At 40.6% G+C, this 14,259-nt stretch overlaps 1 protein-coding gene across 2 annotated transcripts in view; it reads right to left on the reverse strand.

Moving 5' to 3' along the window:
* Positions 1 to 676: 676 nt before the first annotated feature.
* tek (TEK tyrosine kinase, endothelial) overlaps positions 677 to 14,259 on the reverse strand; it is a 93,983-nt gene continuing 80,400 nt past the window's right edge. For both annotated transcript variants that reach the window (XM_068030523.1, XM_068030522.1), the window contains 7 exons: positions 11,856 to 12,046; positions 10,801 to 10,914; positions 8,007 to 8,077; positions 6,470 to 6,510; positions 5,857 to 5,953; positions 3,726 to 3,825; positions 677 to 3,080 (listed from right to left, as the gene is read on the reverse strand). In XM_068030523.1, coding sequence (XP_067886624.1) covers positions 3,006 to 3,080; positions 3,726 to 3,825; positions 5,857 to 5,953; positions 6,470 to 6,510; positions 8,007 to 8,077; positions 10,801 to 10,914; positions 11,856 to 12,046 — 689 coding nt within the window. In that variant the 3' untranslated portion in view covers positions 677 to 3,005. The remainder of the gene's footprint in view (positions 3,081 to 3,725; positions 3,826 to 5,856; positions 5,954 to 6,469; positions 6,511 to 8,006; positions 8,078 to 10,800; positions 10,915 to 11,855; positions 12,047 to 14,259) is intronic.

A 14,259-nucleotide genomic window follows, 5' to 3' on the forward strand; every position in this document is an offset into this window, starting at 1 on the left:
GCCTGAGAGCATGCAAATGTAATGGCTGTCTTGTCATAGATTTGTGGATAATTCTTGTTGAGTGTACTATACAAAGTATCACCATGCCTTGTTAATTTGTCTAGATGATTTTTTTTTGTAGTATGTTGTTAATAGTCTCCAACAGAAAGGTTTTAGGGAAAATGTTTATAGGGACTGTTTAGGGAAATGGGATTTACAGTGATTATTTTCAGCTCAAGAGCCAGCACTAGCTCAGGTACAATGCTCCAAATGGTCTCCTCCTGTGCTGTAATTTCTATCATTCAATGTAATAATAAATTTCAAGTTCGTCTATTTCACCTGTCAGTAACTGGAGAAAACTTTCATTTCAACATCTCGTAGAAAACAGATCCCGTTTTAAATTTTTTCATTGTAAATATTACTTCTAAAAAAAATCCTGTACACACTAAATTGAAACAATTCAGCCTGGATCTACGGCAGAATCTCTGCCATTGTGAGATAGACATGGGGGCATATAAAGCAATCAATAATCTCAGCAGCACTGACTCAAAACACTGAAGACTTTACTCTGCCCCTATTGCAGTGTCCAAGCTGTTTTATTATTGCCTCTGTTTAACTCAGTAAACTTGCACAATAAATCAGCTTTTTGTTCAAAAGGGATTAAATGGATGTGGAGAGATGAAATACAGCAACTTGGTAAAAACAAGCAAACATTTATTATCTTTTTATAAAGAGTTTTAAGAAATGTAACTGTTCTCACAGGGGATTGAGCAATTCTAGCATAGCTGTAAGAACTGGAGTCATGATTAAGAAGTGACACACAGGAATATATCTCACTGCCATCCTTTCAAAATTAGCGTTCAGTTAAAATATGCATGCAGCTTGTAACTTGAAGAAAATGCTTACAAATGGGTGTAATATTATGCATGCATGCAGGTAACCTGACTCAAATATTGATATAATAATCAAGAAAGCAGAATAAAAATAATACCTTTTGACTACATGTGCCTCTGCTACAATTCATAAATTGCTGTAACTGGAATCAAATAGGCCTGCTTCACTGAAAGTCAAACATTTAATACAATTTTTTCTTGCACATCGTTTGAAATTCCAAAAATATAAAAGCAGAAGGAAGTCGTTTTTCGTTTGATTTTTAAAAATGGGTTGAAATTCACTGATTCCAGAAATAGTGAAAAGCATTTAATAAACTTTAGAAACTGATAACCTCTGCTAATCATTTCTGTCACATGACAGATCCTCACTTTTAGAGTAAATGTCAACTCTGGCCCTCACAAACAAGCACTGCAGAAATGATCTTTAAGCAAAGAGAGGTTGTTACAAACTCAAAAAGAAAAGTTGTCATTGGATTGGCTACCAACAGAAATCTCAACCCATATAATTAAAACTGCTTAACAAGAGTCCATCTACCAACTACACTGTTTCTTATTCATGGTTAACATTAAGGTTCCAAGAACTATATACAAAGTGATAACTGGCAAACATGGAGACAGCTCTCTAATGACACAACATTTAAATACTATACAGTTCCTTCTTCCAGGTTTGAATCAAACCCAACAGTCTCACTAAAAAACCTACCTTACTCCATCTTAGCCACAAAAACAGAAGTTCGGTTTAATGAGTGAACAACTCCAATTAGACTCCTTTTCTAAACGGAACATGATAGAGCATCATCTTTCAGATGGGATGTTAATCTCCCCATCTTCCTGCTCAGGTGGATATAAAAGATCCCGTGACACTATTTGAAAAGGAGGGAAGATCTCCCCCGGTGACCCAATATTTATTTTTTTCTATTCTTTTATGGGATGTGGGAATCACTGGCCATCCCTAATTGCCCTTGACAACTGAGTGGTTTGCGAGGCCATTTCAGACAGCAGTTAAGAGTCAACTACATTGCTGTGGGTCTGGAATCACATGTAGGCCAGACCAGGTAAGGACAGCAGATTTCCTTCCCTAAAGGACATTAATGAACCAGATGGATTTTTATGACAATTGATGATAGTTTCATGGCACCATTACTGAGACTAGCTTGAATTTAAATTCCACCAGCTGCCTAGGGATTTGAAACCACTTTTTCCAGGGCTTTAGTTCAGTGACACTACGCCACTGCCTCCCCTTCAACCAACAACCCAAACAGAATATCTGGTCATTATTACATTGTTGTTTGTGATAACTTGCTGTGTGCAAATTGGGTGCTGCATTTCCTACATTACAACAATGACTATACTTCATAAGTACTTCCTTGGCTGTTAGGCACTTTGGGATCTCCTGAGCTCATGAAAGACACTAAATAAGTGCAAGTCTGTTTTTTCTTACAATTAATTTTAACCTTCATTTGTTTACTTCTGCCGCCTTGCTGATTCTTTCTCTCCCCGTCGCCTTGGGATTATAATGTTAGATAATAAAGTACAAACATTTAACATGTTCACTTAAATTTCCTCTCACTGCTAGCTTAAAACAAAATAAACAGGTTAACATCTTCACTAAAGTAACGGAAGGAAGAATTTCAGATGCAAATGTAGGTGTTAGTACCCATCATTCTACAACATAATTTCCAGCCAGTTTATGGATTTATCAGTAGAACAACCTTGTTTCAACAATATTCCTTCTGACTTCACACACGAGTTAAAGCTGAAACACTTTTAGATTAATGACTGCATCTCTAATAATGTGACTATTCAAAATGTCCACCTCAGCAACTCCTTCCCAAACTGTTCCCTGGTCAGCTCACTCACTTTGTACAATCCCAAAAATTCCAAAAGTACAAATACAAAATATAGAAGCAAGGATTATGATTTGTAACCGATTTTGAAAACTAGTCCTGATGGTGACACTTGCTCTTTGTTTGGTTAAGGATTACCAATAAATGCAAGTTAATAATCACTTCCATTATTTCCACATCAAAAATATACTATAGTGCATTGTATGTTTTGGCAATTCTGTATTTTTCAAAAATTTACAAAACTCAATTTAGCTCATTTTTCATGTGTTGCTGCCCCATGGAGTGTTCATCCGGCCTCTTCAGCAGAGCAGTCGATGCCTGCGTAGGTGAATTTCTCGAATAGTGTTGTGTTCACATAGGTCTAAATGAATGCACAAAAACAACAAGTGTCATGGATCCTATCTGACTAATTGCAAATCAGAAGAACACATGACATTAAAAGAGCGAATCAGTGAGCCTGGACTGTCATTGCAAAACCTGGACTCGAAGTGAAGGCAAGTCGGGATTGTTCTCCTTGGAGCAGAGAAGGTTAAGGGAAGATTAATAGAGATGTTTAAAATGATGAATAGTTTTGATATAAACAAAGAGAAACTGCTTCCATTTGCAGGAGGGTTGCTAACCAGAGGACACAAATTTAAGATAATTAGCAAAAAATCCAAAGGAGAGAGGAGGGTAATTCCTTTAACGCATCAAGTTATGATGATCTGGAATGTGCTACCTGAAAGGGTGGTGGAAGCTGATTCAATAATAACTTTTAAAAGGGAATTGGATAAATACTTGCAAAGGTCAATTTTGCAGGGCTATGCAGTGGATCTATTTTGTTAGTTCTTTCAAAGAGACAGCACAGACACAATGGACCGATTGGCCTCCTTCTGTGCTGTAAGATTCCATGATTCTATGAAGTTGGAGATAAGGGTAGAACATTGTGATCACAGTTGCCCAGCCCACACTTCTATTGAGTGCAATTCCTCTCAGGGAGTATCTCAGTCAGTCTGTTCAGACTTACCTTCCTTTCCTCGAGCATCCTATTGAGGGACACGAGTATTTGAGCGAATGTCGGTCTCTCATAAGGCTTCTCACGCCAGCACTGCTGCATTAATTCATATCTGAAAGAATTGAATGGCACTGTTTATTACAAACACATTTAGTACATTTGCTGTTTTGGTTCAATGTAAAGTTAAAGCAGCCTTAAAGCTGCATCACTTCTGTACTAACCATCAATCAACATAAGATAGTCACTAATAAATCCAATAGGGAATTCAGGAGAAAGTTCTTTACCTAGAGAGTGGTGAGAATGTGGAACTCGTTACCACAGGACGTGGTTGAGGGGAATCGCTGAGATGCATTTAAGGGGAAGCTGGATAAACACATGAGGGAGGAAGGAATAGAAGGATATGTTGAGAGGGTGGGATGAAGTGAGGTGGGAGGAGGCTCCTATGGATGAGAAACACCGACATAGCCCGTCTCTGTGCTGTACATTCTGTGTAATTCTATGTAATCAGGCCAACTCCTGATTATAGCACACATGAGACAAGACAGAAATAGGAGACTAGTAGGCAGATCAATCCAAGAGAAAAGCATATTTTTACAAAGCTCTTAAAAAGAAAAACCATGAGAGGTAACTTTGTTTTGATATTCTACATGTACAAGAAAGTTTTTAAAGAAAAGTGAAGAAATTCACACTGACCGCTTCCTACAGTTCAAAAAATATCACTGTTCATCTGCTCACTCTCACAGCCAGGATACAGGATGGTTTGAAAGAGTTTTTCTTGATTTATCTTTGGGGTTGGGGGAGCAGGGACTTGGTTGGAAAGGAGAAAAAAAAAGATTTTCCAGAATAGGGAAATCGGGAATCAGCCTTAGCATTACAGCAAGTGGTGGGGTCGTGACGTGGTTGGGGAGTGGGGTGGGGGGTGGGGGGGGGTTGGTTGGTGGTGGTGGTAGGAGGTGGGTAACACAAGAATGGCCATGTCATCTGAGTTCCGTGATAATACAGAACAATGATCACCTGGAGTCCTCTTCTGTGGAAGCTCAGTGCATTTCCCAGATAAACGGCTGCTTCTGCTGCTTCACAAGGATAACCACTGATTTTCCAGTGAAGTTGCAGCATGAGATTGGAAGGTAATCTGTCCCTTGATGCAGAGCTCGATATACACACAGGGAAAGCAGCTACCACCTTTGGACAACTTGCAAAAGGTGCATGAGACAACACCACGCTGACCCTTAGGACCAAGCTGATGGTTTATAAGGCCTGTGTTCTCAGCACCTTGCTGTATGGCTGTGAAACATGGGCGATTTACAGCTACCAGGAAAAACAGCTCAATAATTTTCATCTTTGCTGTCTGCGGCACATTATGGGTGTATCCTGGCAAGATAAAATCACAAATGTGGCAGAGCTCCCAAGTGTGTTGGCACTAATCAAACAGAGGCAACTTCGGTGGATCGGACATGTCCATAAGATGGAAGATGGTTGCATACCCAAGGACCTTCTGTATGGTGAGGTAGCCAGGGCCAGACAACCAATGGACACCCAAAGCTCCAATTCAAGGATGCTTGCAAACGTGACATGAAGGCTCTAAATGTCGACTATTACACTTGAGAGTCACTTGCTGGTGAAAGAGGGAAATGGAGACACATCCCGTGGACTGGTGTGCACAACCACAACGAACAGTGGCTATAGCAGCTTGACAACAGGCGCCAATGCTGAGAACAACAATTCACAGCATTACTTGGCAGCTTCATGAGTGGCACTTGTGGCAGAACCTGCCTGTCAAGGATTGGCCTTCACAGCCATCAGCAAAGGTGCACCAAGAGAAGACACCCCACCTAAATGGATTGTTTGTTGCGTGTCCATCATCTTTCGTAGATGGAAGGATGCCAACAGCAACAGAAATTATCCTCTCAATGGAAAACTATACAGTGCTCAAACCTAAAAAATAAGCTAAACACTAATTTACTAACAAAGAACATTATTAACTAGTCCACAGTCTGGTAGTGTTTCTGTTTCCTGTAAATATTTCCAAGTGAAGTATGGAGCTGAACAAGCTGCCTTCTATTTAAACACGGAAGATTTCACCAATAACCGAGCGCAGAGGTAGCTCGAGGTGACCCTGTCAAAAAGGATTTGAGAAACTTACACTTCATCAACACAGTTGAGTGGTTTCTCCATCCGGTATCCAAGGGGCAATTTCTCGTAGAGTTCAGCACAAGTCATTCCACAATAGGGGGTACCACCTAGTCACAGATTTAGGGCAAGAAATGGTTATCTTATCTCAACAATGCAAACTTTCCCCATGTAATGTAAAACATTATTAAATAACTTCCTTTCAGTTACTTACTGTAACATGGGCAATATTAAATTAGTCGCCTGTTATACATCAGCCCCTCACATTCTTGCCCATCACACTCTTGCCTGACACGCTCCTGCTCGACACATCCACCACCTATTAAATGCTCTGCAGAGCTTGCTAGCCAGAAAAACTGGCACTGGGGACCCAATGTTCACTTATTATTCATTTCATATGTAGTGTATTGCTTGGTTTAGCATGCAATGTGCCATTAGAGGGAGTTGATTATAAGGTTTTGGTTTACAGCAGCAGTCCAGAGGGCAAGTGCCATGTGTTTCTTCTAGAGAATTACAATAGCATATCTACAGTGTGAGATCTTACACAATGTGTCTCACGAATATTACACATTAGACGTCCTGACGATTACAGAGCTAAATGAATAGTTTTTAATGGTGTTACTTACCTAGACTAACAATCTCCCACAAGAGAACTCCATATGACCATCTACAGAAAACATTGTGAGCGAGAAATGTTTTTGTAACAGGTTCATAAAATATCTTGCAAACACATTCATAAATAAGTCATTCTTTTCTGAATTTACGTAATTACATAAACCGACGCAGCCTAATTAAGCAGTAACTTCAATTAGTTATGAACGCATAGAGCAATAACCAGCTCCTGTGGTGATTAAATGCTGTAATCCTCTTTCAAATTCAGAGAAATAAATTTAATTTTTCAACACATTGAGGTGGATTTTATGTCTTCACTTTCTGGGCAGTAATCTAGTGGAACAGATTTCCTGTCTTTTATAGATCTGATTGAATGAAAATCAGGCCCATCCTATACAGGGTGATCTGCTAGATTATTGCCCAGGCAGTGATGGAGAACATCGACTCCATTATCTGCACGATTCATATAATGAGGCAAAAAGTACCATGTTCCTTTAAAAACCAACACTAGCACTTAGCAAATGCCTTCCTGTCCACTTTGCTTATCTCGAGTCACATTTCATTCCAGCAACCAATAGGCTATTCCCAGGCCTCTATCAATGCCAGTTTTGAATTAGTTGCAAGAAGGTGAGGTCAATCATTCTTTGCAGTTAAAAGTCTGGATAATGTTCAGTTCATCCTTTCAAGCACTCCTTTTTTGTGCTAATCAGGATGAGGGACACAATGGTGGGAAATTCTTTCTTTTATCCATTTCTGTCACCCAGTATCAGCGTTAAGCACACTCCCACAGTAAGTAAACTGCAGCCAGCTGCAGAACAAAATTCCTTACAAACTCTGCCTCAACAATCTAATGAAACCCCAACCTCAGGAGAGCCCTCCTTCACTGCAATGTAGCATTTTTTTCAATTACCTCTGTATTTGTCCTTCTCAGTGCAATCACTAATTTAGTGCCATATTAGGGATCATGCTGTAAATGAAGCACATAAGAAATAGGAGCAGGATTCGGCTACACAGCCCCTTGCATTTGCTCCACCATTCAATATGATCATGGCTGATCTTTGACTATAAATTCACCCTCCCACCCTCGTCATACATCCCTTAATTCCCTTAGAGTCCAAAAGTCTATTAATTTCAGTCTTGAATATACTCATCGACTGAACATCCACAGCTCTCTGGGGTAGAGACTTCCAAAAATTCACATCTCTTTGAGTGAAGAAATTTCTCCTCATCTCAGTCCTAAATGGTCGATCCTTTATTCTGAGTCTGTGACCCTGTGTTCCAGATTCCCCAGCCAGGGGAAACATTTTCCCAGCACCTACCATGTCAAGCCCCTGAAGAATTTTATATGTTTCAATGACATCGCCTCTCATTCTTTTAAACTCCAGAGAATATAGGCCCACTCTACTCAATTGATCCTCATAGGACAATCCTCTCATTCCAGGAATCAATGTAGTCAACCTTTGTTGCATCCCCTTTGAAAAGGATGCCATAAATGAGCGCATTAATTCTTAACTGGTTCCCTGACACGTTCATCATACAAAAGGAACTTACACGTCACTGTTTGTTGTATAAACACTGTAATTTAAGGATTCAATGGCCATCCATCGGACTGGTAGCCTTCCCTAATAGGATGGAAAAACAGAAGTGGATAAAAATAAGTGGCTGCAATCTAATAGGCATTAATGTTCTCTTGTAAATAAATGAAAAGTAAAAACCATAATATTTCCCAAGATCTTGCAATCTCCCTTTATTGGAATATCACACATGTCTAGCACATGATTTTCTGTCCAACTGATTTTTAATGGTAATGCACTTGTAGTTTTCTAATAAACCTGCTACTGGCAAGACATCCTCGGTGCTCTAGGTTCCTCAGAAAATTCCGTGCATGGGTGATCTACAGGATAAGGTGTCAATTATTGAAGACTCCTCTCCTGCTGCAAGATCCTTCCCGCTGGAAGTTGCTGAATGGAGAGTCAGGCACAGTAGGCAGTGTGTGCAATTCATGGTGCTTTCGATATTCCAAAGATCAGGATCAGCTTGAAATAGCCTCAGAGCCTGATATTTTGGATTGAGCCAGAGGGAGCAGAGTTTCCAAAGGTTGGCCTCCACATGCCGATTGTCGCTGAATATGCTCGCCAAAGCTTCTTTGACAGTATCTCCCAAACCCATGACTTCTACCACCTAGAAGGACAAATGCAGCAGGTTCATGGGAACACCACCACCTGCCAGTTTCCCTCCAAGCCACACGCCATCCTGATTTGGAAATATATCGCCGTTCCTTCACTGTCGCTGGTTCAAAATCCTGGAACTCCCTCCCTAACAGCACTGTGGGTGTACCTACACCACATGGACTTTTTTTTATGCTTTCATCAAATGTGGGTGTCACTGGCAATTCCAGCATTTGTTGCCCAACCCTAATTGCCCTTGAACTGAATCGCTTACCAGGCAATTTAAGACAGTAGTTAAGATTCAACCACATTGCTGTGGTGTGGAGTAACATGTAGGCCAGACCAGGTTAAGGACAGCAGATTTCCTTCCCTAGAGGGTGTTAGTAAACCAGATGGGTTTTTTTTAAACGACAGTCGATATTTTCATGGCACCATTACTGAGACTAGCTTTCAATTCCAGACTTTTGTTAATTAATTGAATTTAAATTCCACCAGCTGCCATGGTGGGATTTGAACCCATGTTCCCAAGGAATTAGCCTGGGCCCCTGGATTACTAGCCCAGTGACATTACCACTATGCTACCCTCTCCCCAGCAATTTAAAAAAGCGGATCATCACCACCACTGACAATTGGAGATGGGCAACAAACGCTGGCCTTGCCACAGCAACACCCACATCCCGAGAGTGAATTTGTAAAAATGTTTGTCATCTTTAATTTTTCAGAGTAATCTTGAAAGTGACATTAATGATGGTTGTTAATTGGGAATGCGGCATTGGAATCTTTACCGTGCTTTTGTGACATTGAGTGCGTAACCCACTAGGAATGCTGATGTATATTTGCAATTCCCACTAGTGGGAAACAATGGATGATGAATGCCTGTAGGTCCATTATCAAAGTTATCCAAATAACCAACTAGGTGCATTCTCGGAGAAAGCTGGCTGCTCATCGTCCCATTGGAGAATGGTTCTCGGCCCAAGAAAAACTTAGATATAGTGAAAAATGAAATATAAAAATTCTAAGGTGAAGAATCCTGCAACAAATACAACAATAACTTGCACTTATATACTGCTTTTAATGCAGTAAAACATCCCAAACCATTTTAGAGGAGTGATCATCAGACAAAATTTGACACTGAGCCACATAAGGAGATATTAGGACATATACTAAATTATGAGGGGCATTGATAGGTTAGATAGGAAGAAACCTTTTCCTTTAGTGAAGGGGTCAATAACCAGCGGGCACAGATTTAAGGTAAGGGGCAGGAGGTTTATAGGGAACTTGAGGAAAAATCTTTTCACCCAGAGGGTTGTTGGAATCTGGAACACACTGCCTGAAGGGATGGTAGAGGCAGGAACCCTCACAACATTTAAGAAGTATTTAGATGAGCACTTGAAATGACATAGCATACAAGGCTATGGACCAAGTGCTGGAAAATGGGATTAGAACAGTTAGGTGCTTGATGGCCGGCACGGACACAATGGGCCGAAGGGCCTGTTTCTGTGCTGTATAACACTATGATTCTATGAAATGATCAAAAGCTTGGTCAAAGAGTACGGTACTGTAGTGGTTATCTTACTGTACTAGTAATCCAGAGACCTAGACTGATAATCTGTGAGACATGCATTCAAATCCCACTATAGCAATTTGTGAATTCTGTTAATTAAATAAATCTGGAATAAAAGCTAGTCTCAATAATGGTGACCATGAAACTACTGGGTTGTTGTGAAAACCCATCTGGTTCACTAATGTTCTTTAGGGAGGAAATCTGCTGTCCTTACTCAGTTTGGCTTACATGTGACTCCAGACCCAAAGCAATGTGGTTGACAATTAACTGCCCTCTGAAATGGCCTATCAAGCCATTCAGTTGTATCAAAACCACTAGAATGTAGTGATGTAGAGGCACTGCAACAGTTCAAGAAGGCAGCTCCTACCCAAGGGCAACTAGAGATGTGCAATAAATGTCAGCCTTGCCAGTGACGCTCGCATCCTGTGAATGAATAAATTTGAAAAAAAAAATGGTTTTGAGGAACGCCTTACAGGAGGGGAGAGAGGTGGAAAGATTTAGGAAGAGAATTCCAGAGCTCAGGGCTGAGACCACTGCAGGCATGGTGAACCTTACTGTCTTTAGAGTTCAGCAGATGTAATTTTATAGCACCCAAGTAAATGTTTACGCTCACCATTGTCTTTTTTACATAAACTTCCTTTCCCCTGGACAATCCAAAATCTGCAATCTTTGCAATGTAGTTGTCTCCGACAAGAACATTTCTAGCCGCCAAATCTCTGTGAATAAACTAACAAAAAAGGGAAAGCTCTGTCAGTAAATGGATATTATATGGGTGTATTGAACAAGCCAGCCTTGATTTTGTTACTGTTTCCTCTCCTCCATCACTCCCTCCCCCACCTTCCCCACTGTTCCTCCATGACTATCATCAATCGGAATGATTTGCTGGAGATGGATTTGTAGATCACAGTGGGATCCTCTACTGAGCTTGAATGCTCCAGTAACACAAAACTGTCCAGATGGAGACTGACTGGGAACCGTAGAAACCATCGATGGCTGAGTTTGAATAACTTTTGGAGAGAATTTAAATTTGGACCCCTAAAGTTACGAGGTTACTGCTACAATGACCTGACCCTCAGGGAGGTCGGTTTTGACTGGTATGTGTTTTCTTTTTAATTTCCTAATGGTGCAACTGTGTAACAATGTGAGCAGAGAAATTAATATTTCAAAGAATTGAATCAATCAATCAATGTGGTAATTTGGAATCGACCCTGAACCAACAGTAAGATCCAAATTTAATCCCTGGTCTATTATGTGTTAGCCAATCATGGTAGCAGAGCATTGCAATTGGCTAGAGAGAGATGTCAGATGGGCCCCAAGTAATCATCTCGTTCCCATACCAGTTGGCCTAGGAAAATGGAAATTTTGTACCTTGGACGCACAGGTAATAAGAACTGATGTACAGATTCATTTCTTGATAGGATTCTTAATCTAACGGGAAGGTGTGCTAATTCAATCAGTCTGGACTGGATTCCTTCCCGAGTCTGAAAGGGGAAGGTTGAGTGTGTTAACCCATTGCATTATCGCAGCTCCCCTTACCCTTACCCATACTGAACCACAACTGAAAATAAAATGAGCAAAATAGTGAGACAGAGCAACTCAAAAAAAACTCAAGACAGAAATCAGATAGATGATTGATGACAGGGATGAGATTGCAAAAATAAAGCAAACCTGTTTCTGGCTGAGATAATCCATGCCCTTTGTCACATCAGCTGCAAACTGCAGCAACTGCTGTGAGGAGAGGGTAGAGGCAGTGCCATGCGCAATGGCATAAGCTGGGTCAGTGTCAAGCACTCTGCTGTTGCGCAGAAAATCCAACAAATTTCCATGTGGTGCAAATTCAATTGCTACGTACAAATATCCTGCAAAAGTATAAAGATCACACTGAAGACTCAGAGCAGAGATTGTTTGCAGGGGCATGATGGGACCACTGTCTAGCACAGGGGTAAGTACACTTACAACAACAACTTACATTTATATAACATAGTGAAATGTCCCAAGGTGCTTTACACGGACATTATCAAGCAAAATTTGACCCCCAGACACAAAGGTGATATGAGGATAGGTGACCAAAAGCTTGGTCAAAGAAGAAGGTTGAAAGAAGTGTCTTAAAGGAGGAGAGAGAGTCAGAGAGATTTTCAGAAATTCCAGGGATTAAGGCTCAGGCAGCTAAAGGCATGGCTGTCAATGATGGAGCAATTAAAATCAGGGGTGTGCAAGCGGCCAGAATTGGTGGTGCAGAGATCGTGGAGGGTTGTGAGGCTGGAGGAGATTACAGAGATAAGAAGGAATGAGGCCATAATTTTAAAATCAGGGTGCTGCTTGACCAGGAACCAACGTAGGTCACAGTGGGTGAACAGGACTTGGTACAAGTTAGGATACGGGCAGCAGAGTTTTGGATGAGCTGAAGTTTACAGAGGGTGGAAGCTGGGAGGCCGGCCAGCAAAGCAGCGGAATAGTTGAGTCTGGAGGTAACAAAGGCATGGATGGGGGTTTCAGCAGCAGATGAGCTGAGGCAAGTGTGCACTCTCAGAGGTCTCCCACAGCATAATATTGATTAAATGGTGCCTAGCACTACCTACATACTGGGAATTAACACTGTTGTTATGCACTTTTATTTCAGATTATTAACGGTCACAATTCTCCTGATTAGTTTCCCAACCTCAGAAAAATTTTCAATAATCAGAGAGAACGTCAGGTCTTAACCAGAGATGGTTCTGTTTCTGTGATTGGGATTGAAGAATAAAACTGGTACTAGGAATCACTACCTTGAAATTCTGGCACAACCAGGAACTGATTGAGCAATGCCCCACAGTTTTCAACCACAGGAGAACCAAGGGAAGGTGGTGAAAGTGGAAGCAAATTCATCCAGGGAGTTGTTAGAAATAGATTCCACCATTTGAACTAGAATCTTCTCTTTAAAGATCTCAAAGTTTGAAAATGGATGTTACAGTCTGAGAGTCATGCTGCATAAATTCTTCAGATTTAGAAACAGTGACTCTTAAATCGTCCCTAATGTGGATGTTGAGAAACATGGAAAATTTTGCAGTACAGAGGAGGCCATTCGGCCCATTGTGCCTATTCTGGCCCTTTGAAAGAGCTATCGAATTAGTCCCACTCCTCCCCTGCTCTTTCCCCATAGCCCTGCAGATCTTTCCTTTCCAAGTATTTATCCAATTGTCTTTTGAAAGTTATTATTGGATCTGCTTCCACAGGCAGCATATTCCAGATCACAACAATTTGCTGCACTAAAAAAATTCTCATCTCCCCTCTGGTTCATTTGCCGATTACATTAAATCTGTGGCCTTTGGTTACTGACCCTCCTGCCAGTGGAAATAGTTTTTCTTTATTTACTCTATCAAACTCCTGCATGATTTTGAATACCTCTATTAAATCTCCCCTTAACCTTCTCTTGTGTTTTGGATCCCAGAGTTTATGCTCCCATGTAGATATCTTGAAACCGCCATTTCTTGAAAGGAGAAGCAACTCCTACAAACAGTTAACAAATGTACAAGATACTTGCCCACGCTCTCCCTTCCTGGCCTGTAGTATTTATTTTCAGTCCCTGTTTTTCAGTTATTTAAAAGGTTGCTCTGCAGAGCTCTGCAATGATACAGTTCATACTCTTTTTAAAATGGATTGCCTAATTAAAGTTGTATGAGTCAGCAGGGAAAGAACAGGAATGTCCCATTGCTGTTCTTGTTGGGACTGGTCAGGATAATTTTTTAAAGATCCTGATTCTTGACAGGCCCTTAATAAAAAACAATAAAACTCTCTAGAATCCTGCACACAAAGGTATTAATGAACACACGGAAGCAATACTTTGTGTGCATTTATGCTGAAACAAAAAATTAAAGATCTTTTGTAGTTCTCAAGGTTCACGGAAAACCATGGAAACAGGTTTTTTGTATAAATGGTTAATTCTAAACTTTTATCTGATAAGTAAGTTTCTGTGAGAATGAAACAGGTTTCTAGTCAGAGTAGCTTTAGCTGATAAGTTATAGCAGAAGCACAGAACAATCTGGGACAGTCTTTGCTTGAAAAGTCTCCTGCTTTAGATCTGGAGAGTTAGGGA

The sequence above is a fragment of the Heterodontus francisci genome, chromosome 4 (assembly GCF_036365525.1).
Source record: "Heterodontus francisci isolate sHetFra1 chromosome 4, sHetFra1.hap1, whole genome shotgun sequence".
NCBI lineage: Eukaryota > Metazoa > Chordata > Chondrichthyes > Heterodontiformes > Heterodontidae > Heterodontus > Heterodontus francisci.